Consider the following 26,802-nt stretch of genomic DNA (forward strand, 5'->3'; position numbering starts at 1 on the left):
CCCGTCGTCTCGTCATCTCGCGTTTTCGCTCCCTCGAGTTCGAGGGTAAGCTCGAGTTTGTTAGTTTGAGCAGCTCGGTAGCTAGCTCGGCCTGTATCGGTACATTCGCCATTCTTTTCATTCTTCCTCTCTTCCTTCCCGCGTCCTCCTTCCACCCCCCCCCCTAATCTTCCTCATCATTCTCTCTCGTTCCTCGTTGTCGCTGCTTATTCGCTCCCATCCCGTCTGTTTCGCGCACGTACCTAGTCTACATCGGGCAATAACAAACTGCTCGACGAAAGTATTGAGAAACAAAAGATATATGAGGTGGCGGAAGGGGATGTGCGGAGAGCCCGGTGGTGGAGAATGGCGCGGGATGGACGACACTGAGTGAGTCGACGATGGGAACGATATTACGTCTTGTCGGACGCCATCTTCCTCTTACGACCACCCGTCACCTACAGAAACTTACGAGGACGAGTGGCCAAGAAGTTGTCGCTGCGACTGAGTACTCGACAGATTTCAGGATTTTTCGAGAAGACGCGAGACATGGACAAAATGTCACCGATCGATTGGTTTTATGTATATATGTATATATATATCGGTATATAATATATACAGCTATATATAAACTACGTATCTCGATTTAATGAGTTTAGTATTTCAGACAATTTTACAAACAAACGTCATATTATTATCGTCAATAATAATGATAAACAACTTGAAGAAAATTGAAACAATATTTAGAGCACTCGAAAATCGATTTCAGATCATCAAAATCATCAGCCTCTCTCGACAACGTAAAGCGTACACTAAAGCGAAAAATAAAATTGTATCGCTTTGTGATTGAGAAAACAAATACAGAAATAATCAATTGCCATTTTAAATGTATTTTTATTGTCAGACGCAACAATATGATTCATAAGTTAATGCAAGCTGACACATTAATAATTGTTTGAATTTAACATCCAAGCAAGTATTTGTCACGCTGTGTCGACTTTCGAAGAGATCAGTAATGACGCATATGTCGATGATTCGAGAATCGAGCATTACATATATTTATCATTGAATTCGAAGATGAGAGAGAGAAAGAGAGAGAGAGAGAGAGAGAGAGAGAGAGAGAGAGAAAGAGAGAAGAGACAGACGGGCCACGCGACGCACGTCGACGCATGGAGGACTTCCTCGTGCTCATCGTCGCCGTGTGTCACAGCTCACTCTCTGTGCATACTGATTGTAATGCACACGTTCACGGATACATGCGAATCATAATGCGGCCCACCCACTCGCTTAGAAAGACCACCGACGCCTACCAACCTGTCGACTTTGAATCATAGATAGCGGCATTTCAATTTTGATGTCGCGCGCGTAAACATCTTTCCTTTGTATTTATACCGAAGAAAGGAAGGATATTCTTCCTCTTACATACGTTCGAGTTTTATATTATCTTTTACGAATCATCAATAATAAAATGATGTTAAAATGCATCACCTGTGCGTTTGAAAAGTAAAAAAATTATCATATTTAATAGCCAAAAAACATGAACGACAAACGTGAAATAAAAATCAATCTTGTCACCTTTATCGATAAAAAAATTTGAATTTTCAAGATAGTTTATTTTAAGGAAGATATTTGCATGATTTCTTTTTATACCTCCCGACAGTATAATATTAAATACAAAACTCTTTTCAGAAAAAAACAAAATCTCACAACAAACAAATCTTCTTGCTCGTGTCGTTTCTCATGATCAAGTCTTTCGTATGCTCGCATGATAATTTTCCTGGTCGCGCTAGAGTGTCGAAGAGAAATGCTTAGTACATACATTATGTGTGAGATAGTTGTACAATAGAAAATGAAAAAAAAATATTTGCTCCTATTGCAAAACTAAGAAATAAGGGGAGGGAAAAGAATCTTAAAGCACAATAGAAGGAGCAGAGTACTACATGTAGCAAAATGGAACTATGGTCATATTTGATATGGACCGCAGATAACTGGTAAGGTACATGCGGGCTTTCTGTCATGCAGATACGTCTTCCTCCTCTCGCCCCCGTCTCTCTCCTGGTTATAACTGTCCAAGGTGTATATGGCCCGGTTTTCTTTCGTTCTACGAGAGATACGCGTTCATACATAAGCGCCTTCGCGATCGACGTTGGCTGTGCCAACGTTTGTTCATACCTACAGATCGCGAGCCTAATCCTGAGAATTCGACCGCGGGATATTATTTATATCAGAACAGAATAGAGATGAAGGGGGAGAGCGAGGGGAATGCGAGTGGAGAGGTCGGAACGGAGTTTGAGGACGACGACGATGGTGGTGGTGTCGGTGCCGCAGGTGATGGTGGAGGCTACCGCTCCTCGCTGCGGTTACTCCCGGTCACGATTCGCGAGCTCCCGTATTTGAATACAATGCGTTATATTGTCCGCGTCATATCATATATCTCCCCGTTAAATAAACACTGTCTCAATATTTAGACCTCGCGAACAGGCCTCACATTTGCGCGCATATATCGGCGAGATCCCAGGGTCGAAAGTACAGCGAATGAACGGAGAGGAGGAACAACGAAAACCTAACTCATCTTGCAGCCGAACTCTCTCTACGTAAAACCGCAATATTATGTTACATTCAATTCGTGCTATTACACGAAGAAATTAAAACTGCTGTTATATCGATGATGAGAACAAAAATATATCGATTGTCTTTATCGCAAAATAATTTAATAGTACGTCGATATGACGTGTAATAGATGCACGAGTCTTAAACTTGAGAGAACCTAATATTTGTATTAAATTTTAAAATTTATTTCTACAAAAAATAAGAAATATTAAAATCGATGAAAAAAGATATCATTCGCTCGCTTAATTAATGAAAAGTTTTATTTTGTTCATTATCATATCGCCACGTCTCGTAATCAAGATTCGGCCGATGTAGCGAAAGATTTATTAGTCTAGCAGATGGAACCTCGAAAGAAATATCGCATCGATTCGGTATTATTAAATATCGGTATCCACGTCATTAATACATCGACGAGACTTTTTTCCTCGACAAGGCTCCTCCACCATGCTACGACTCGGTTAAACAACGTAATCGCCCGCCGCGTACATTTGTCACGCTTAATCTCGGCACTTTTCTCCAATCTTTACGATGGGATTTCGCCAGGAGATCTTAAGAGATGATCGCGGCACGGCATCGTAATTTTCGGAATCCCAATCAGCGGGGAATGAGCGATCGCTCGTTTCACTCGAGAGACGGAGGAGCCCTTGTCCGCGCGTGTATATATTATACAATACATATACATACGTATACATATATATATACGAGAGATATCGAGGCGCTCGTAAAACGACCGCGCGCGCGCGGTACGGTGTTAACTCGTGATCGAGATGATCTACAGTTATTGAATTCCCTGGAGGCTGCGCGATCGCCACATGTTCCCGCGCGGATACAAGCCTTGAACCTGGCGAAAGATGACGAGAAGGAGGGAAAGGGCGAAAGGCGAGAGGCGAAGGGGAGAGAGAAAGCGCGAGGATCGGTGGGTGTGGGTTTGACCTATAAGGTGCGATCTTATCGGTAAACGGGGAAGTGACGTGAGCAATCATCGCTTGGTCATCGAAGGCGAACCCGGACGACCCCATCAAGACTCGATCGCGGGGGACTCGACCGCGGTCGAGGAAGCCGACGAGAGCCACCACCTCCGCCAATGGCGACCGATAGCGGAGGTATCCTCGGGTCTGGGACCACGTAGAGAAGCCCTCATTTTCTGCTACGCTGCCTGTAATTGGGCCAATCATCTTCCATTGAGCGACCGACGTAATACACGGGAGTTATTTATCCGCATCGCTTCGCGTCGAGTAAGATCTCTCTCGCCTCTCTCGCTCGGCGCTACGTACGTAGCGCGTATCGGCGTTTTTTTTACGATAATAACAGCCAACCGAGTTTGCCGATGGTAAGATGCGAGCCCGGCGAATGGAAGATGACGGTGCATTAGGTGAAATATAAGGACGCGTGATGAGCGGTTAGCGTCGGTGTTGAGATACTCTGGCAAACGACATGCGAGATCGTTATTTCGTCGCTCGTACACGATGCACGTGGCGAAAGAGAAAAGTTATTTAATGAATAGAATTTTGTTAAACGCACCGTTTACGTTTTATATCCGCGGAAAACCGTAGGCATCTTGCGCGAGTAGAAAAGAAAAAAGTGGCCGCTTTGAGAGCGCTTTAAAGCGCCCACGCCCGATGACGAAGACACAGTTTTAGAAACGTCAGCGCCGAATTTCGCGACTGTTCATCTCGCGTCATCTCGCAGCAGCATTTGCAGTAATCCGATACGTCAGGCCGACATCAATTGACATTTAACATGCAGCCCTGCACTTGGCGTTATATGGATCTGTTGGCGTACTGTATCGCCCCGGGTTTATGATCTCATCGGACGATTGATTTATGTCGGCAATTATAGCATAGCTAGGAGTGACGCACGACTCCGTGTCCCGAATGAGTTATGAGTGTTAATCTCGGGCGGACCAATGAAGGGGAGACTCTCGCCGCGTTCGCCTCGCCGCCGCGATCTCTTCGTCCTTTTTCGACTCTTCCTCCATCGCGATTCGTCTTCCCTCGCCGCCGTCCTTCGCCGGCAGAGACGGCGACATCGACAGTCGACGCACGGATGATTGCGTCGTCGTAATCCGCCACCACCTGATCAGGCGCCGCGCCGGAACATTTGGGCAGTCGCCAATGTGCTTCATCGGCCAAAATATTAATGTTCCTTAATGTCCTGTCTCGCGACGACGCGCGCGCGGGTATTTCCGAGGGCAGCCTCCGTATCTCGAGTCTCGAATCCGCAATATTTCAACACGGACGTCATTTTACAATCGTACTTACACGTATTGCCGCAGAGTATATATATATATATATATCCGAATCGGACAGAGTTGAAAGAAATTGATTATGCTTTTCAAAAATTATTCGATAAATTCCACGTGTTGAAACGATTCATTATTATGATTATAATCGACTATTACATTGCAGTTTAATTGAAAGACTCTTCTCTCTGTACAGCTTTTAACTTGTTAATTTTAAAATGTACTTGTCCATCGTAATTATCTAATTTATAATTGGATGTGCGAGTTTATGATATTTTCTCTCTTTCTCCCGTATATACAATTTTGTTTGCGCGCACAACGTACAGTTTATTATAATATCAAGGGATATTTCAAGAAAATGAATGAATTTTACGATGACAAAGATTATTTATTTCGCGTGTAATTATGCGCTGCTTATATTTATTCATAATGCATCATTCTGACTCTAATGAGATGAATTTAATATTGATGGTAATAATTTTATCAAGATAAACGAGATATATCGAAATGTGTATATTTTTGAAGAGAAGCAAATATATCGAATTGCAATTCCAAGAACCAGTTTCCAGGCGCAGGAAATCGCTTTCGACATAAGGATCCCGAGATATTCCCGCTTTAGGGGATAGGAAGGGTGTTTAGCATAATTGGTGGATGCTGCAGCGCGACGTGTCCCGTCACAACAGCTAACATGTTCACGCTTCGTATGCTGTTAGCTTTTTTCCAAATTATCCTCGCGCATGTTTAATCGCGCTTACCCAAGTACAAACTACTCGCTTTTGCGGCTGTAACGTACGCTTAATGCTGACAAAGTTTACATATACGTAAAGACTTTTGTCATCTCTTTTCTTCTCGTATCTTTAATCCGTGATAATCTTACGTAGAACGTTATTTTTTGAGCAAATGTTAAAAATGCACGCGCGTAGCACATATAATACGTTGTTGATGAATATATTGTTTACAAATTTTAGCAAATGTCTCGATCTTGTCGCGAAAAAAGAGGATTCGAAGACATTGAGATATATATTTCTAATGCATCAATCGAGACATCTATAGAGTTTCAAAAAGAAAAGAATCGTGTTGGATTAAAAGGAAAGCTTCTTTCAAGCGTCCAGCCTTAATGTCGGATACTTTCTTCAGAATAAGATATCTCGAAAAAAGAAAATTGGTCACTGTGGACGTTACCATTGTTCTTTGAGAATAGACGCTTTTACAAAAACCTGCTCGCTACCGAAGGCTCGCACCGTGGCATTTCGCTTCGCCCTTGAATCGCGTGCATGAGCCTGCTGTGCTGACCGACAAGAAACGCCAGCGGAGGCAGCCTTGAAAGTTATTACACTATCCTGCGTAAAACATAATTAGATGATGCTCGGCCAGAGTGCGATGCCGCTACTTCTTCCGTGCATCCGTGACCCCGTGGCTCTCAACTTGACGGCAACTTAAGTCCGAACCTAGCTAATAGCCTCTATTATCTGACTAATTAATAAATTTTCTATTTTTCTGTAGGCGAGAACTCTGGAGAAACTAATTACATTTTGCGACTTGAAAAAGAGTAAAAAGATGAGTGTTAAAATGTGCAACATCCATCTTCTTGTTGTTGATCATAAAATGAAATCAATCAGTCAATTTATAGACGTTATAATAAAGTTTGAGATTCAAGAAGATTTCAAATGATGAAAAACATTTGATTAAACAGTTTGAAAATATTGCATGTATATAAAAGATTGAGGAGAATTTTATTATATATAAAGTTAATTGATTTATTTATGATAAAAGTAAGATATTTATATAGGTTCTCCAAAGTTTCGACGCTCGCCAAAATTAAGCGAATATTCTTATCGATTGTTTGCCCTCGCGATACATATCGCGTATCGATGGTTCATCGTTACAAGGCTATCGTACGTTACGGTATCCAAGTTTCTAGCGCGCTCGAGTTTGGATCCTCCAGAGCCTTCGATTGCCGACTGCGCTTTGGCACGTACGACGTTACACAAACGAGAAGGCCAGCGCTAACGTGTACGCTTATACACTTAAACTCGAACCGGACATACACCTACACACGTACGGGACCAGGGTCGGGGAGCCGTCGTTCGCAACAAACTTTGAATTTATATCACTAAGACGATATAAACGTCATAAATCATTATTATAATAACGGTTTCGTACGTAGCTACGCCATTCGCGACTGCGCCCGTTGCGCTCGACACACGTACGTACACCAACATGCGCGCAATCAACGTAGAGCGGAGTCAAAACAGAAACGTTAAATCATAGGGTGTCCCCGGCAGCGGACGAAACGCCGACTCGCCCTTGCGAGGGGGTGACGGGATTGCCGGCTCGACAAAGAAGGAGATTGGCGGACTAGTTGAGGGCAAGACGGGGGAAGATGGGATAGAAGGAGGCCAAGGGGGGTATTTACATTGCTAATGTATCGCCGGCCTAACTTCTAATTAAACAAATTCGCACAACTCAGCGCGCCGCGCGGTTGCCGCGCGGAATTACTCGGGGAGGCGGGAAGGACATCTTACTCCCTTTATCGGTCCTTTTGCCTTCATTCTTCCCTCGTCGTCTCTTTCCTTCTCCGCTGCGACGACGAGGACCGAAGAGAGCGAGAAACTCTCCCCCTCCGCGCGCCTGGAAGGGTCGCTCGTTAGCGCTCTTAACGCAACTTACCGCTCGGAGCGCAAGCCCCCTGATTCATCGGCAAGGGGGAATGAATATTTATAAGAAACTGCGAAATAGTAGCCTCCCTCGTTCTTTCTCCTTCTTCTTCCGTATAGAGTCACCCCCGTTGTACTCGGTCGTTGCTGACTCGCTGGGATGCCCCTTCTACATTTCTCTCGCCTCTCTCTCATTTCCTTGATGTGGTAAGGTCATTTTCCGGGCATTACGAAATCATCCTGCTATTCATTGTAGGTGCAGATACGATTACCGGATTTATTGCTAAAACGTGGAATTTTGCCGTAACGCGCAAACGTTTTACGTAGTTTTACAATACATTATAGCGACACCTTAATCTTGCAACAATTGTTGGGACGAGAGAGAGGATATTTTAATTTTTTAAGAAATATTATAATATTTAAACCTCATTTTAAAATATAAATTTTTCAGTCTTTTTGCAGATTATTTCAAGCACTATACCTTTTGCGAATATACTAGTATTTCTTGTAAATTATTCGAGAGACAAAATGCGAGTACATTAATTACATGTGTAAAATTTTGGAAAGCAAAAAATTTAACAAACCGTGGCAGATGTATAAAGATTCTAAAGACCATTTCCCGAAAGGTATCCTCTCGGTCTATCACCGAGCGAAACATAAAGATATCATATGTTTATTAGTCTGTACTAATGTTAATTATATTTTGCGCTAAGCGCTCGCAGGCACACACAGCCAAGTTCGCCAGGATGTTCGCGAATTATTTATGCGGCGCACAAAGTCGTAACGTTACGGAGAACGCGTACTTTATCATCTGGAACTTGTAGAAGAGGATATTGTCGATATTATTTATACGCCTACAGAGCTAACGGTCCAACGGTTATATCCAGTTAATTTATTCGAGCAACTCGTCCCGCGTCGGGCGTTCGATTTAGCGCTAAATCCAGTGGCGTTTCTCGTAATTGATTTAATCGATCGGATTAATATCGAGCGTGTATATCGATTAAAGTAAGCGCGGTATTCGTACGTTCGTTTGCCTCGCATCGGTATACGCGGGTATAAACAAGTTATCGAGTAATAACTTAGGCACGTCTGATGGATGTCCGTTTTCCCTGACTTGATTCTCCGAGAATCGTTACCGGCCATGAGTAAGAAAGATAAACCGTATAAACGCCGTCTTCATAGATTTTATACAAGGATAACTTATAGCCATAAATATCAAGTGTCATTTTATTTATTCCTGGCACACATGGCGCGCAATATCTGTTATATCTTCTTGGATACTCGAATCAAGAATTATTTCTCTCCAATCCCGCATAGCTTCATTTCCGTAGATTAAACGTTATTACACGCACTTTTGCATTCTTTTGTTGTTTAAATATTGTCCGACGTGCGTGCGATAATTTCGTTTATCGGAGATAAATGAGTCGTTAAAGCCGACTGGGTATTTGAAAGACGCGCGAAACGTGATATTCGAGATTTTATGTGGCGTAAGGCTGTCAACTTGATAGAAAACCACGTTAGACATTCGACAGTCGCGTCGTGTGAGGTCCCACGACTGCTTCCTGTGCCGTTGACTATCTGCGACCATTTCCGGCGTGTCTCCGTCGGCTCGATTACACCGCAATAAAACACCGTCCTGACACCTGCGGGCTCGACAGGGACCTCTGTCTCCTTTTCTTGATAACGAATCCACAAAGCCAGCTCTATATTCCTTCGAGGGCCGAGGTGACGGTGCGTGCAAAAATCGCGGCGCGCCTCCAGAGAATTGATAACTTCTGACCGTGTGAACGTAACTCGTCGGGAAATACGACTCGAGGTAAACAAAACAAGAGATAGACACTTGCCGGAAGTAATTTACATTTATAATTTGCAATTTTCCATTTTTACCTCGATATCCACTTCACTCATCGGATACGTTCGTCGAGCGTTACTTCGCGAGAACGTGTGCGCATCCGAACGAGCCTCGATCTCGTTTCGGCTTAAGCGCGAGCAAAGGAGCCTTCGAACGAGTATTTATCTCATTAATAAAGAGGTCTTATTTATTGCGCAAGCGCGAGTGACACACTTACTCTCGGTGATTAATTTTTTATACAAATGTAAGGAAAAAAAAAAGGAGCTGGATATTAATTACGGCAAATTTGATTTGTAATTTGAAGGAGAATTATTCGATACGTTTGAATAATTTTTTTTTTTTTTCTAGACTCGACATTAGCTTATCGCCTAAGTTTGTAAGTAGGAAACTCGATAAAACCTGCTCGGCAATCAGGAGCTGCTTTCGAGATGTTATTTCAGATGACTACAAAGATTGCCGCTGTACTCCCAGGCCGTAAATCATGCGGCTCTTTCGCGATCAACCGCTGTACTCATCGTGTTATTTGTCACGACGAGCACAACGGAAGATAATTCGTGAAAAATTTGACGTCAAAGGCGAGCCAGCTAACGGGCTCATTATAATGGATGTTCGGCTTATCATTTAGTTTTGCGTCCATATAATAAAATAAATTTGCCAATACGCGATTCGCGCAACGGACGTACGAATTTGCGAATAATCGCAAAATATGTCGCGTTTAAACGCTCGCGATTTATTACGGCCGGACCGTAACTTGCATTTCACAAACAGTGCGTCATGAAATCTATTTTCGCAAAATATAAATTACCGTTTACAACAAATGCGTAATTCGCTCCCGTGAATAATTCAAACGCGCATTCGAGTATGACACCGTCTGTCAAGAATTTCAATTACAACAAGAAAGATTATAGATTTTTCTCCTCGCGAGCCGAGAGACAAATCGGAAAGAAAGTATCTCTCGTACAAAGATTAATTTAATCGTAGATGCGACTCCGAGACATTTTGTTTGGCGCCAGCCAAGTCGAAGGGAAAAAAAGTCGATGCGAATCATCCGACAAAATCTCGTAATTCTCGGCCGGATCTATTAAATGTGATGCAGCGGCATTATAAAGTTTTGAATAATAGGGTTGGCGAGGCGATAGAATGTATGACGTGTTTATAAGCCTGCGCACTCGTACAAATACGCGGTCGTGCTCTTCGCGGTATGTTTGCGCTCGCGTATGCGTGCGCGTGTATACCAAATGTACGTGCATGTACGATGCGCGTGTGGCTGTGTGCTCGGCGAACGAGCGGCACTTTGCGGGGTCGTAAAACAGCGGCAGCCTTGTAAATCTGTGCTCGAGTGCGGCAGTCCTGACAGATTCTCGCCCCTCCCCCTCCCCTTCAACCCCTTCACTGCGACACCCGCTGTTCCGCCATCAACCTCCGACGTCGACGAACAGTCTCTTATAATGAGGTCGTCGCGAACGCGGTGACCTTCGTGGTTAAGATTGCGCCAGTTTCGAGATACCGCGCAACCTCAACATCACGCATTTATCGACGATATCGCGGAAGTCACGGTGGAAAAGACGCGACTCTCCGCATTTTGCGAATCAAATTTGTCATAAACTCGGAAACCATGAGTCAGATGATGTACGCTTGCCAGACAAACTCGGAGCGTCCATAACGAATGGCGATTTGCATCTTGCTTTATCTATACTGTAACGATGACGTCTTTGTTTAAGCTCTGCTCCATTTTCATCATTTGGATCTCTTGTTTGCGCATGGACGCTCTTGGATGTTTATTAGAGATTGTTGATACGACTCATCGAATGTTACATTTACATTACGTACGCGCGAGTAACGTAGCGGAATTTGAAAAAAAAAAAAAATCGAAACGTATTTATCGCCTATCTTTGCGCACGTTGTATTTCCAGATCTGCGTGCCCTTGGCTAAGATTTAATGTACTACTTTAATAATTTCAGATTAGGTTTAAGGAGCTTCTTAATCGCGCATGTGAAACAAGTTTACGTATGAATAATCGAGTATTCGAGCATCGATTATATCTTGGCAATTAATATCGGTAAACTTTATCGCAGCGGATTTTCCTATAAATACCGCAAAAGATAACTCTACAACCTTTTTGATAAAGTTTTAACCGTTTGGTAATCTTATACCATGGTACATACATTACTGTCATTCTTGTGATTATTTTATTCGCGTCGTCGATTTTTACTCATGTTGCAATATTTATTTAAAAATATCGCTGGAAATGGAAAAAGCATTTCCAACAATTAAGATTTTTCGTTGCTTTCCATTATATTCAAAGTATATATATATATATATATATATATATATATATATATATATATGTATAAATTTGAATCACAATTTTCTCTTCTGTCGCAATTCATACATATCAAAATTTTTTAATAATTAAAAAAATAGAAATAAGTGCACAAATGATTAATACACAATAGTAAACATTAACTTGGGGGTTTTGCAATATATTTCCGTTGTGCATCGCCTGTTATACGCATCGTTTATTTTATCACGTTTCTTATAAGTTCGACGAGGCATCCGCGATGAATTCTGCGCCAGTGCCAACGCAAATGTTTAACGAAGAGAAGTTGCGAGGTCGTCAGCCAGCTATTTATTTACAGCGATCCCGCCGCGATTTTCGATCTCACGGTTGATGTAGAAAGCGCGTAACTCACGCGGATATCGCGCAAAGTGCTCATCGTGCGGTATAGCTGTGCTTACGTCCAAGTATTTTACGATGTTATGCTAACCCGAATATCTGACGAGACGACGCACCGACAGACGTAAAGCGTCGTTAATCACTGCCCACGAAATCTTTTTTCTCTCGGCATAATCATTCAAAGACGATTTTATCGCATGCCCCAAACAAAGAGTTTTCCATCCCTTAAGCAATATATTATATATATATATATATATATATATATATATATATATTTATGCTCTCAAACAGAAAGTAAGAGAGGGAGAGAATAATATTATATTATATTTTTTATTTTATTCATTTAATTATTATTTTCTTTCGATATCTAATTACACGTGTTTATATATCTTGGTCAATTTTGACAAATCAAGGATCGTCGCATTTTTTCTTGCTGAAAAAGTAAAAAAGTATTCTTCCCAAATTTTGGATCGCCAATCGATCGCTATTCCATATGACGACGAGATGCGTAGCGGCCGAAAGATAAAATTTACTAATCTGAAATGCAAATGCCACGCACGATTCCACGGCGTATGCGTCGTTGCGGAATTTTTATTATTGCGACGTGAACTTAAGCCTGTTGTTCACGGTACGCAGGGCCTGTGTAAAGTGAAGAACAAATGTAACGAGGCAGTCGCGTCTTACTCAGATAGTAGCTTACCTGATCAGGCGCGCCTTACCCTTAAACGCAACTTCTTTTTGCGGGGGCCCTCTTAGTATGCACGTGCGACCGTCGTAAAGTAGATGTACAGATCGCGCGTATCTTACGAAACTAAATTGGAACGAGACGAGAAGGGAACGAGAAGCAAAAAAAAGCAGAGAGCCGAGAGATAGAAACGGCAGAAATGGGATGGGAGAAGGAGTGAGAGGGAGAGAGAGAAGGTGAGACAGGCGGGAAGAAAGAAGAAGACGGGCAGAAACTTGGTGCACGGAACGCACGACGAGAGTGCGAACACCCACCGGCCAGGCGCGGCATATCCAGCTGGCTCTCCCACGCGTTCTCGGCCAACTGACATCTTCATCATCCACCGGTGGAGTCACGTAGTAACAGGATTAAAATCCTTGCGCGAGCAGCCACCTCGAAGGACGTATCCGTCGAAAAAAACACCTGGGTCTTCCTCTCTCCGCCATCCTTGAAATCGGATCGGCAACCAGCGCTTTCCGTAAATTTTGTCGCCAAGAATAAGACGCGAAGAACTTTGATGTCGCTTTAATATCGATGTATATGTAGAAGATGCGTGAGAGATTTATGTCAAATCTTTATCAATTGCATGCTATCTAACGTGTGATGTTTGAAAAATATTACACTTACTTGTCTATCTTTCCTTCTTGTGACAATATTAAAAGTAATTAAACTTTCTATCGCGGATATTTTTGTTTTCATATTATTGATTTGATGATACAAATGGCAATCTTAATAAAAGCTACTATTTAAAACCAAATTGGAATAATTATAAATAGCTCGATTAAATAAATGTGCAGTTTTTGTAAACCATCATTGTAATATTTGTATTCTAGATGATAAAAAAATAGTATTAATTAAAATTAAATGCGCACAAATAAATGTCTTCTTTTTCCTCTAGCTTTCTCTCTCTTGGATTTTTTTTTCTGATATTTTCATCAACACATAATGTACCATCAATGACATTCGCAAGGGCCGGAGATCCAAGCTGGGCGCATGAGCGGGTGCGGATAGTTGTCGATTCCCCTGCGACATAACTACGTATTATAGGACGACCACTAGGCGAGGATTAAGCCTCGATGTCATCGACGTGGTCGGGCATGAAGTGGGTATGGAACGAACGGTCCTTCGCACACGGACAACCAGCGCGCTGGTTATCGGCCGGCCACGACCGCTACAAATCTTGGGCTATCGTCGAATCTCTCCTGGTTTTTGGTGGCTCTAATGCCTCTGCTCTCGCTTTCGAACACTGCGAATGCTCAGAGAGGGACCGCGGTAAAGAGAAAGAGGCAAGGGCAAAGGGAGAGCGGGAGAAAGAGAGTACGTGTGTGTACATGTATGCGGAGTAGCGAGAGATTTGAGGGAAGGAGGAGGAGGAGAGGGGAGGGGTCGTTGGACTCCGATGGATATCCGGTACCCATATATACCCATCGGCGGCGGAAAGGGACACGGCGATCGACGATGGTACTTGTGAACACGGGGAAAGAGTGAGGAAAAGAGAAGTCACCGATGGTATAGATAGTAACTAGGGATCTCCCCATAGCTCTTGGCGTGGCGCACATAAAGAACAGAAACGTCGGGACGTGTTCAAGACGAACTGCGCTTACGCGGATGCGGATCGCGCTGCGAGAGGAGCGGCGAGGGAAACCGCCCAGGAGAAGACGGCCAGGATATCGGTAAAAGGAACAAGAGCGACCAGGGCGAATTCATTGACGAACGAATCGTCGAAAAATTATCGATTTCGATATTATCAATATTATCAGTGACGCTCTGAGAAATTTCTGCGACAGTGATTCTCATACAATCTTATACAAGAGACTTACACACACACACACACACACGATGCAGAAAAGAAATTATTCTCTATATTTATGAGGACTCATTTAATGAGCTACTTGTGCCAAAGGAAAATTGATTGTAAAAGTAAGGCGCAAGTACATATATTATGCCAATAATCCGGAATGCATAATCGAAGCGACATTCGTTTTTTTTCTACCTTTATCTACATGTACGTATACTCGTTCGCTTTAAGATTGCCACTTGTAAACGATGAACGTAAACAATTTCTCTTACATTACACTAGTCCTCATCGAGACGCGGTGTGTAACGACGGTAGCGTTTAAATACCGTTGGGAGAAATGAGGGCTCGTTTCTTTAAGGCGAGGGTTAGTTTAAGGGCCGTTCGAGAATCGGTAGCCTCTCGAGCGATGTTTTATTTTATCCTCTTCGCTCCATAAGATCGTATTCTTTACGACCCATTAGACGAATTCATTTACCAGCCCCGGGCAATAGGTAGGTGAGGTCCGTAAGCCCTCTTTTCTCCTTTTCTTTCCTTCTCTCTCTCTTCATCACTTATCCTCCTTCTCCTTGCTTTTCTCCTCTCTCTTACGTATTCTCTTGCTCCGTCTCTTTTCTCCCTTTTTCTTCGGCGTTTGCCTTATGCGGCACTTCTTCATCGTTCTCGTCTCGAATCGGCGACTTATCCCCCTCTGCTTTCAGAGCATCACTGCTACAGAGGATCGGGACCGAAGAGATCGGTCGCTCCGTAATTATTATTCGAATGGCCGATCGAGCCCGATCAGGCGTATATATACGTTCTATGTTTACGATAACGTCGCCCAATTGATGCGCTGGCTGATGCACCCGGCGATTTAGATAGGAAAATCAGAGGCGACGCATCGATTCGAATTGAATGCACCGGCGATTACCAAGAGCGTGTACGCTCGATCGACCGTTTTTGTTACAGTATATATCGCGGCCATCCTCGCGCGCAATTGCGCACACAACGATAACCGTCGTTCTTTCCGCTGCGAGCGCATTATCGGACGCGCGCGACGTTTTAGTGCCCGCGAAATCATTCAATTGCCTTCTTTCGAATCGACGATTCGCGATCATTATGCTTGAGTAATTATGCACCATTGACCCTCCGAGTAACGGACGACTTCCGGCGATCGAGCGTTTGCGCGGCTGCGCTTAATAGCCCGACTCGTAAAATCAAGTCTTATCGAGGATTTATTGGGCGCTCGCTAAGATAGAGCAAGATTTAAATTCTTTATCGTTACCGTTAGCCATCCGTCTTGCCCCACTCGGTCTTTTCTCGGGTTTCATTGGCCCCCATCGTGCGACTCCCCTTTCTCACACAAATCCTCCTTTACTACAAATCCACCAGCGGCGGGTTTACTCTCAAATTTGGACGTTTCTTTTTTCCCAACTTGATTTTCGATCATCAATTTCTTATCTAATGTCATAAATGTCGATGATTCGCAGTGATATATTTTGTATCCCGGAGAAAAAAAGGAGATACGAGAGAGAATATATAATTTCACATATATCTCCATTCCAACTTATAAAATTAAAATGTTCAAGTTTATGAGTTATGCCTGTCGCGTGTATCTTTCAAATTTCATGTGACTTTTCTACGTAATTTAACGCGTATAAATTATATACACTATTTTATAATTAAACAATTTTACTTTAGAAAAAGGTTGTGAAAAATTACACATCCCTCGAATATTTTTGTCTCTCACATATTCCTACCTTCTCATTTCTATACATTATTAGATACATTTTTGATATTATATATATATATATATATATATATATTATTTTACCATGTATATTAAATTATATATAATTAAAATTTATCTCTCGCGATATATTAGAAAAAAGAGATATCAAACGGCACTCGAGTCGATTATACATTTAAAAAACATGTGGAGAATGTTTGCCACTGTTATAAAGTCTTCTTTTTATTGCAAAATTAATCGTAATTTGATTGGTTGGCGATTCAGAATAGGTCGCTCGAGAAGACCGTTCCCGCGAAGACATCATAGCCGCCGATCCGCCCTTGCGGAATAAGCAAGTGAAATAAAATAAGGAATATAGAGGCGGCGGGGCGAGAGGAAGCTACTCGACGCTGAATCAATTCATTAGCGCATTACGGTTAAAATAAAAGTATCCGCGTATCTGCGGCATGCGGCGTATCTCTTATGAAGAGGACGAGTGGTGGCCGACCGGTTTCTGCGACTCCTACCCATCTCTCCTCCCCCGCTTTCCCCCCCACCCAACTCTCTTTCGCCATGTCCCTCTTCCCCCCCCCCCCGTCTGTTCTTCCTTCGGCTCCTTCAACGGATCGACCTTCACCGTGATTTGCTGGCTAGCGACCGCCATCCGGCGACTCCAAGTCGTCATTATGCACCGCAAATGGCGAAAAAAAAAAGTAGGAAAAGACGACGCGCGAATCCAGTCGACGTGGGTAAGGTAAGGATGGAAAGCAAGGGGACGATCGGGGAATTCGTTGGATTCAACGGAGGGTCCGCAGACCAGCGGCGTCCTTGAAGAAGATGATATCTCGCGTAACGTCTCCGGGCTGATAAGCGAAATCGTGCGCTCGTAATGTAGCATACAGACTCCCTCGGTTTATCTAGTTTATCCGTCGACCGTGTCTATTCTTTGCGGTTAACATACGCGGGGGTGAGTTTGATACCGATGCCCGGTACATTCGATGCGATATTGTATGGCACCGAATTAGCGAGCGCGCGCTCCGGACTGCTCGCTATATTAAGGATCTCCCTCTTCCCTCTCCTTGGCGTTCGCAGGCGTAAATTTCGAGCGCCGTCCCCTCGAAGAAGGCGAGGAGATAAGCCGCGCGCGGAGAGAACGCGGACGGATACCGGTATTTCTAATTAATGCAGGTATCCGTCGAAAGAAAGCGAAAAGTGGTTTCGCGTTTAACGATCGCGCATCGATAGCGAAAATCCGCGCTATTAGTTGGACATTTGACGATCGCGCCAGTTAGGCTATAATAAAAATACGCCGCGGTGACAAATTGTTTCAAATAGGCACTTACCGTTAATACGCGCGACGATGTGACGAACGCTTATGACGCTCCTTCTCTTTCTTTTTTCGATCCATTAGCTCGTACACATTACTCGGATGAAGAAAAATTAATCGAGAATATGACGCTCTCTTAATGACGGTCCTGGTTTCTTGAAATATGTAAAACTTTTAGCAGTCTCAGACGAGGTCGATTGTAAATTGTTCGAATCGCTTCTCGATAATCGATCCTTCGATTTCTCTCCCGTGAAAAATCTTGTGCAATTTAATCGCACAATACATTTTATACATGCTTCATAAAGCTCATATAAAGAAATTTTTTAAAATAAAGATTTAATAAAGAAATGTGTAACAAAATTTTAGATCAAGTTTACAGTAAATGAAATCATTGCTCGCAACGTGTTTAAAAAAATGTCATGTCATCATACTTGTTAGAAACCTATCATTATTCGATTCGTGTTTTCGTAAATGATGGACGAAGACAAAGATTTGTAGGAAGCAGGCAGAGATAAACCGAGAGACACATGTTCTTAGTTTATAACATATATATTTATTTGAGCTTTTAATTGCATTTTAAAATACAACGGAAATAATTAAATAATGACAAATCTGGTAAAATGGTTTCAAGAGTCGCGTATACATGATGCATATCTTTGTGGTTGCGTGTTTGTAAGTAGGTAGGTACGTTTCGAGCGTATCATTCGCACGGCTGACTGTTCCTTTTCTCGAGTGTCACTGCGACAGGGTGAGCTTGTGTGTGTGTGTGTGTGTGTGTGTGTGTGTGTGTGTGTACATACATGTACGTGTGTGCGTGCGTGGGTGTGTACGTGTAATGTGTATGCACGCGCGCGCGGATGCGTGTGACGTGTTGGTCGCAGCCACGTAATGGTATCTCGTCTTACGTTCATCACACTCTCAGCAGTCGTATATAATTACAATAATAATATTAATATTATTATGTCGATAAATACTTTTTTTAAAGTCCGCGATGGAAGAATTAGAGTTTACAAGAAATACGTATACAAGTATGTTCCATTCTTTTCCGGCCTTCGTTGTTGAGGACCGCACGCACAGCTGCCTCTATCTTTCCCCGTCTGTTTCTACTGTCTCAATCTCTCTCGGAAGCATTCTTTCCTTTCTCCAAACTGTCATTCTATTTTTTTTTATCTCTCTCTCTCTCTCTCTCTCTCTCTCTCTCTCTCTCGCTCGCTCGCTCACGCGCATTTTCTCGCTCTCTCTTATTCCCGTCATCCAGGTAACATTCATATATTCTCATCTGATTCCACTTGCGCCCTATGCTCCGCATTTGTTACACCACACGCATATATGTATATCACTGTAATATAATAATTATAATTATAATCAATATACACAGTATTCGCGATAATTCGAGTGATAATAATGACAATATTTTACACGTAAAATGACACGTTGGCTCGTTCTCGTCGCAATAAATATTATTTGAACAAAGAAAATTTACAATAGTCTACACGTACGTTATACGTCGAGAAAATTTGCGTTCTTCGACGATGCATCACGCTCTCTCGCATGCATTCTTTTACTCGCGCTCTCTTTCCCTCTCTCTCTCTCTCTTTCTCTCTCCCTCTCTTTTTCTCTTTCACACTTTGCTCTTTCACACACGCATTCGTCTCTCGCGCGTACTTATTCAATTAACTTATTCGAGTCTCGCTATTGCACCGCGTCTATGCACCCTTCGGTTCTTGTCGCTCTTCTACATTCGCTTCAAGGTATCTCCGCACCTTCTATTCGCAGCAGTCGTAACGCTCTCCGAGGCGGTTCTCGTCCGTCCCCGCGAGCAAAACTCACTTGGATTTTTCGTAGTAATAAGTATCAACAAAGAGATTCCTATACAGGGTCGAAAACCCTAGCCTAGCCTATGCTCTACTAAACTACGGCCTTACAATCTAGAGGTATACATGCTGACGATCTTACGACAGGTGATAGATAAGCTTTCTTTCCTTCTCGCCGTCTCTCGCTTCCTCTTTCTCTATCTCTTCGGCTCTCTTTCTTTCTCTAATCTAACCGATTTTTTGCAGTTTTCTTCATCTCACGCAAATCTTCCTCATCTCACGTCGTAAACGTCCTTAAGTATTTATAAAATCACAAACTTGGCCGCGTGCCGAGCCCCGTGACTCAGCAATGCCGCGAGATATGGTGGCATCACAATTTAATTAACGCTCGTTCAACACCCACAACATCTCATCGTCACACCCTCTCGTGTACTGTCTTGGGCACGAAAAAAAAAAAAAAAATAAGAGTCACTGTTACAATTTGTTTAATTGTTAATCTTCTCATACCGATGGAAGGAAAGTGATACCGAGTAAACGGAAGGCGAAATGTGCTCAGGAATAATGTGTCAACGATACGAAATGTCAATTGTACAAAGTTGCACGCGCGCGTTCTTAGACTCTTATTCCCATAGCGATCGCGATCGAGGAAAAATTCTAAAGCGAAAAACCGTCTCGGGAGGTTTTTCACGTTGCACACGCGATCTATAGAGAAAGGAAAATGTTCTAAATAATTACGCGCGCGTCTATTCCTCATAATCTCGACATAATCTTTTCGTAATAATTAAAATGTAGTAAAAGAGAAGAGAGGGATTAGTATAAAAGAAATAATAAGAGAGATGTATATAAAATGGAATTTCAAACTTCTCTCGCCAATGTAGAGATTTTTAATTTTCAAAGAGTTTTGGGCGACGCACACGTTAATCGCGCCGTCAACAACCCAGGAATGATAAGACATGTTCTCGATGACAGACTAAGACGATCGCCAGAAACGGAAACGGAATCGCGTTGCGTCATATTGCGTTTGCATTTATTCTGTGACTGAACGAAATTTCTCACTATAATATCGTCGTAACGGCAAAGTTTCTTTCGACGGAGATATCCACATTTAGGCTAAAAGAGCGCGGTGACGAGGCTTAGCTTTTAAGAAATCTCAGATTTTCAAATGATGCGAAATATTACTTTCCTTCTTTGCGTATAATGAAGAAATAATTCAGAATAATATTTTAAATTTAATAATTTTTTGCTCAATTTTTTATATTCCTAAATACAATTAGATAAAAATTTAAAAAAATAAAAGAGTTCTCTTTGTAAGAGTTCTCTTATCACCAATTGTGTCGGCTTTTTCCACATTATCAAAAACGAAGAGTCGACGCTCTCGTCTAGTGATAATTATGATGTTTAACGGTACAATAACATTTCTATAATTTCTACTTTACCGAACAGGTAAATGTAGAATAGAGACATGTAAAAAGTAATTGAAAATCAGTATAATTATAATTTCAATTTTCAATACTACAAGTTCAGGAAAAAAGATTTTGCGCCATTTGTTGCGCATTTTCATCGGCATAAACAGAAATCATTTTTGCATGCTTGTGACATCGAAATCTAAAATTTGTAAATTTATACTGGTTTCAATTTCTAATCTTTAATGTATACTTGCTACCATATAAGATACCTCAAGACAATTGGTGATGATACGATAGAAATATTATGTAAATATGAAATCAAATTAAATATTATGTAAAATTAATCCCATTTTACGAATAATTGAACAACGATAGGCCGATAGAACGTGAATGCTCTCAAATGTAGAAAGAGAGAGAGAGAGAGAGACAAGTGATAATGGGAAATAATATTTGATACATTTACCATCGTTTGTGTATACAATCTCTCTCGTATAATTTCTTTTTCGTTTATCGGTATAGCCACGACACAGCCTCTTTAAGCATAAACCCGAAGACGCCGGATGCGCGACGACGTCGTTCGGCGCGGCGGTGTTCGCGGGGAAAGAGGGGGGAGGGAGAAGAGGATGAAAATTGTCAACCATCGCTAGTTACAGTCGTTACAATATAGATACACTTATGTACAAATGGCACCGCTACTTACGGGGCTCGGACTATACGTACTTACTGGACAATTGCTTTGCCAGCTCCGTATACTTGAGAAATTTGGAGTGCGGGCTCTCCTCGAGGGGAGAGGCCGCCGACTGCGACGGGCTACCGTTCGCTTGCGGAAGCGGCGGCGACTTGTTGCGTTGCGACGTCGGCGGTGACGAGGAGTTGCGACTCGGCCCACCGGAAGTGCCCTGGGCCGCCGCGGCGGCCGCGGCCGCTGCGGCCGACCTGCCGATGGTCAGTGGATCCGGGATGACGCCATCCTTGACAAAGTGCATCTTGGAGAGATGATGCCTGTACGCGCCCTTCGAAATGAAGGGCGTATCGCAGAACGCGCATTTCATGATCGAGTCTGCGGTAACTACCGCATCGTTGCAGGCCCAGCTGAATGCCAGAATGGCACCAGGCGTTGGTCCGGGACCCGGACCGGTCACTCCTCCTACCGTGCTGCCGCTGCCTGGTCCGATGGTAGTCGAGGAACCACCCCCGGATCTTGAAGCGCCGCTGGCACTCGGACCTCGCGTCTCTGTCTTGTCGCACAATTTTTGCAACGCGGCGAGAGGGTGGCTGCTCGTTTTACGACCTTGCGAATCGACGGTGCTTCCACCGGCGCCTCCGCCGCCACCACCGGACAAACTGTCGAACATGGAGGAAAGCGCTCCAAGACTACTCGATGCTTTAGTGTCGGGCGTACCGCGTGGCGTGACCGACCGATCGCTGCTGGTAGGACTACTCGTGCTGTTTCTACAAGGACTACGCGCGATCTGTTCCACCTGATTGGTCGGTCGTGGCGTAGGTGGATTCATGCGAGGTGACAAAACTTCCCGTCCGTCCTCCGGCGTCTCGTGGAGGCTGCTTCGTCGGTGATTGTAGGAACTCTGATCCTCCTCGTCTCTGCAGTCGTCCACTATCTCCTTCTTCACAAACACTTCCCTCGTTGATTGCTGCGATTGCTGTTGCTCTTCCTCGTTCGCGCCTCGTTCCTCTGTCTCCTCGTCCCTCGGCTCTTTCTTTACCACCACGGTAGATGGTGATTCCTCATCTCCGGATTCTTCGGTAATCGGATGATGGCGATTAGATAACGGCGCGGTCTGTTTCTCCGGAGTAACACGATGATGATGGGACAGAGAGCTCGAATGTCTTTCATGACTCGTGGTAGACAAATCTAGGCGTCTTTCCGGTGTCATGGTATCCGTTCTACCGCTTCCTCGCTCTGATATTGAACTGGACTCGCTACCGCTTCGCTCCCTTCTGGCCGCGGCATTCGCATTGTAATGTTGTTGCTGATGCTGCTGCTGTTGATAAGTTCGGAGTAGATTCATCGTTTGCGGATCCACCAGAGGTTTCGTGTAATCCACGCTCTCGTCGATGCCCAAGCGTTTGAGAATACTTGTGCCCATAGGTGCGCCGGGTTGAGCGTGATGCATACCGGGGGTGCCGTGTCTCACGCGAGAATCGAAACTCTTTTCGATGAGCTTCTCTATCGCGTTCAAAACCGACGGCGAGGTACCTAACGGAGCGGTGCCTTCATTGGTGTTCGGTGTAGGAGTATCTTTTCCAGGCGTGGTCGCGTCGCTGGCAGAGGATGGAGACCGGTGATGCCTCGACGATATCGAGGACGTTTCCTCATTGACGCTCTTACGTCCGCTCTCGGTTGGCGGTAACGTCGCAGGTAAGTGATTGGACATGAGCGCGTTCTTCAAAAAGTTTCGCTGATTGACGCCCACCGTGCCTGCGCCGATGCATTGACGTATGTGCTCCACAAAGAGCGGAGTTTCGATCTTCTCTCCACATTTCTCGCACGTAATTCTGCTAGCTTGCTTGCCGAGATGAGTCAGATTGGCGGCAGCGTCACCGTTTTTGAATTCGTTCTGCGCGCGTTCCAATTCCAACAGTTTCCTCACCGGCAGTGACTTTTTTCGCTTCTCTCGCGTTTGCCGCCGACGTCCTCCGCTTTCGGTAATCGAGCGCATTATGTGTTCCTTGTAGTGCGAATTCTTCACCATATGGTTACTCAACTCCTTCAAAGAACTGAACGCTTGATCGCAAACCTTGCAAGTTAGCACAGCGCTAACGTGACTGCTCGTCGCGCCAGCACCAGGGCCGCCGTTGTTTCCGCCGTGGGGTCCGGATCCACCGCTCGGTTGTACTCCGGCATTGCTTCCTCCACCGCTATTTCCGCCACTTCCAGCGGAGCCGGTAGTATTGCCGCCCTTGCTCTCGTCGGACGACTTCCAGGATATTATTTGCTCCTGAGAAATAATGTTTGTGTAATGCTGCGTTTGTTGCATATGCGAGGTCATTTCGGCCAGCGAACGGAAGCTCTGCCCGCACCACATGCATTTGAGAATCTGCCGCGTTTGTTCGGCACCTTTACCTAACCAGACATCTTGACCTCGCACGAGTTTTCGCGGCAGTGGCATCGTTTCTTTGATTAAAAGATTCAAATCGGATGGACTTTGCTTGTTACTAGGCGTAGCCGAGTTGTTGCTACCAGTGTTACTGCTGGAAGTTTGCGGTTGGTGCGATTGCTGAGGAGGCGGGATGGTTGGCATGCTCGTCTGCTGCGAGTGAATCCCTGGCGCCGGAGGTGGTACTGGCATATTGACGCCACAGTGCTTGGCTTCTTTCATGTGCGTTGTCATCGCTGCTAGAGTTGGAAAACTCTGTTTGCACCACACGCATTTTAAAACATCCTTGGCTTGATCAGCTCCTTTGTTCAACCAATGAGATTGCCAGGCGCTGTGACGACTGCTGGACGTTGTGGCCGGCGCGCTGGCACCCGTTACGGCAGCACTGCCTCCGGAGGACGATCGGAAGAGATCCTCGCCGCCGAGTTTACTCAACTCGCTCATTTTCTCGAGAGCCTTTGTAGCTTCGCTAGGTTGATACGGTTTTTCCAACGCCGTTGGTGGTTTCATCTTTCCGTTCCAAAGCTGATGATGATCCACTACGCCGCTAGTGCTTTTCGGTGAGAGCTGCTGCTGACTAGTAACTGCTGCTACCGCTGCAGCAAAGTACGGAAAATGCGAGGCCACCACCGGAGATGTCCAGGGGGATACTATAGGTGGTCGGCCAAAGCCAGATGGCGCGACTCCCGGTGCCGTTTCTTGATGGCTCGTGGAACTCGTCGAAGAGGCCAATCTCGATGACTTGCGGGGTGGCGGAGGCGACAAATTTTCCGTCTCGGGTCGTTTTCTGCTGGATACCGAGAGATCCAAGGGGCCATTGTTCGTCTCCGTCGAGGAAGACGGCGTAGGTGGTTTGCTGAGATTCAATATCTGTTCCTCTTCATCGTCCTCGGTCAAGGATGCTTTCCTCGTGCTAAAGTCCAGCACGGCCGGTAAGGGTGTCGCTGACGGCGACATCTCCCCAACGCTCGTAGGCGATACCAAGAGACCGGGGGTAGCGGCTGGTGGCGAACACGACGAGGAAACTAGAGGTGACACCGAGCCGCGCGATAAAGGCGAGTGGCCGAGAAGGAGGCGCTGATGAGTCTGTTGCAGATACGCCGCCATGACTGCTGCAGAATGGGGTGGTAGCAGGGGATGAGTTCCAAGGGGTAGAGGCACGATACTACTTGGACTGACTGGGCTCGCGCTGCTCCTGGTAGCAGGTGGTGGGGGACTTCCGGTCGCCGGACCGGATGATTCCCGAGAATCTCTCGAGGGACAGCGCGGACTCATTGGCTCCCTGAAATTGCAAATGATACCGAGTGCTGTAATGTTAGAGTACGGACGCGCGTCCCTTCTCTGAGAGAATCTTTCCACGCGTTCGAGAGATTGTGCGACGAATAAAACAAATCTTACCGGAGCTTCGCGAAATGTTTGGCGAAACTCGCAATCGAACAGCAGCCATTAATCGTGATAATTGTGCGATAATTTTCTTGTAACCGATCCGCGAGCATCGGTATAACATAGTTGACGCTATTAATATTTCATAACCGTCCGCCATGAGAATTACTACGCAAATAGCTTTTGCCGCGCTGTATGATGGAAACGACGGATACCCGGATAACCCATCGATAAAGTTAAGCGGAAAAAAGGCTCGCGTGATAGATAAAGCCTAGAGCCACGTTGGCGTGTTGCGCGATGGATAATTCACGTTTGAGAAACGTTGGCGTTTCTAATGTGTACGTATACGCACAAGGGTATACCGCGTAAAATGCGCGCGATAGATTTGAACAAGAGACAACAGACTGTTACCGCGCGTTATCGACATCGAAAGTACACTTTACGACAAATTACTTGTTGACTTTACGTAAAACAAAACAAAACAAAAAAATACGCGCGCACATTGGCTGCGAACGTTTCTCGGCCCGCGAGAGTAATACTCGCGAGGTGGCGGACCTCTGTCGTGCGACAAATTACGATTAATTATACGCTCCGACGACGAACGTTAGTCATCCGGCTCGCGACAAAAACCGCGAGGGTTTAGTCGAAGCCGTGCGATCGATACCTGTCGCAACGTCATCAACGCGCGCGAGGTACAACTACTACTATCGAAAGGGAGCACGTGGCGCGGGGACGATTAGGGCCAGCGCGAGGCTATTGTAACGGCAAGGCTCTCGATGCGCGGCGCGACGCGGCGCAACAACGTTCCAGACCTGTCGACGGCTCGCTCGTAACTGACTGTTCCTGACTGAATGCCGAATGCGTACCGCGAGATGAAAGGGGACCACTGCCACGCATGCAGGGGAAGTTTTTGGGGGCTGGCGGGACAGGGCGGCACAACGCGCGGGTGTAGGGAGGCGGGAGCGCCACCGCCGCCCCTGGTTAGGAGGTAGCGCTGCTAGCGGGGTCGTCGGTGTGGGAAGATGTGTAACACGTGCCTATCTCTATTAGCCGTGTGACGTTGCGCGCGGCACAGCCACCGATATCAACTCTGACAGCGACTTATTTATCCCTATCCGGGCCTCGCTCCGCTTAACCCTGCCGCCGACGCTTACCTCGCGCATACAAGCTTATACGCGCGTTTACGGGAGAGGCCCGCGACGATTTGTTGCTCTCAAAACAACGACGAGCCGGGTACACATGAGGGGCGCCCGACAACGGCGAACATGAAAGCCTCGCGACGTCGCGTCGGCGCGGCTAGCGATCGCTTCAACTTACGCTTTATTATAAGAAGCTTCTCCCTGCTCCGATAAAAGCAGCGAGTCTTCGGCAAACAAGGTTGATTAAAATTCTCTTACGTTATCATCCGCGATTACGTGTCGCTTTTACGACTGGCGAGTGATTTGTACCGAGAAATCATTCGCGCCACAGTTGATTTGCATACATTTTCGATACAGTGTTTTTACTAC

At 44.8% G+C, this 26,802-nt stretch overlaps 1 protein-coding gene across 3 annotated transcripts in view; it reads right to left on the minus strand.

Annotated features, from left to right (window-relative positions):
- Positions 1 to 18,749: 18,749 nt before the first annotated feature.
- Positions 18,750 to 26,802, minus strand: part of LOC105257726 (protein tiptop) — a 142,709-nt gene continuing 134,656 nt past the window's right edge. For all 3 annotated transcript variants that reach the window (XM_011268537.3, XM_025411212.1, XM_011268538.2), the window contains one exon: positions 18,750 to 25,193. In XM_011268537.3, the coding sequence (XP_011266839.1) occupies positions 21,503 to 25,193 (3,691 nt within the window). In that variant the 3' untranslated portion in view covers positions 18,750 to 21,502. The remainder of the gene's footprint in view (positions 25,194 to 26,802) is intronic.

Source organism: Camponotus floridanus, unplaced genomic scaffold, assembly GCF_003227725.1.
Source record: "Camponotus floridanus strain SB8 unplaced genomic scaffold, Cflo_v7.5 scaffold38, whole genome shotgun sequence".
Classification (NCBI taxonomy): Eukaryota; Metazoa; Arthropoda; class Insecta; order Hymenoptera; family Formicidae; genus Camponotus; species Camponotus floridanus.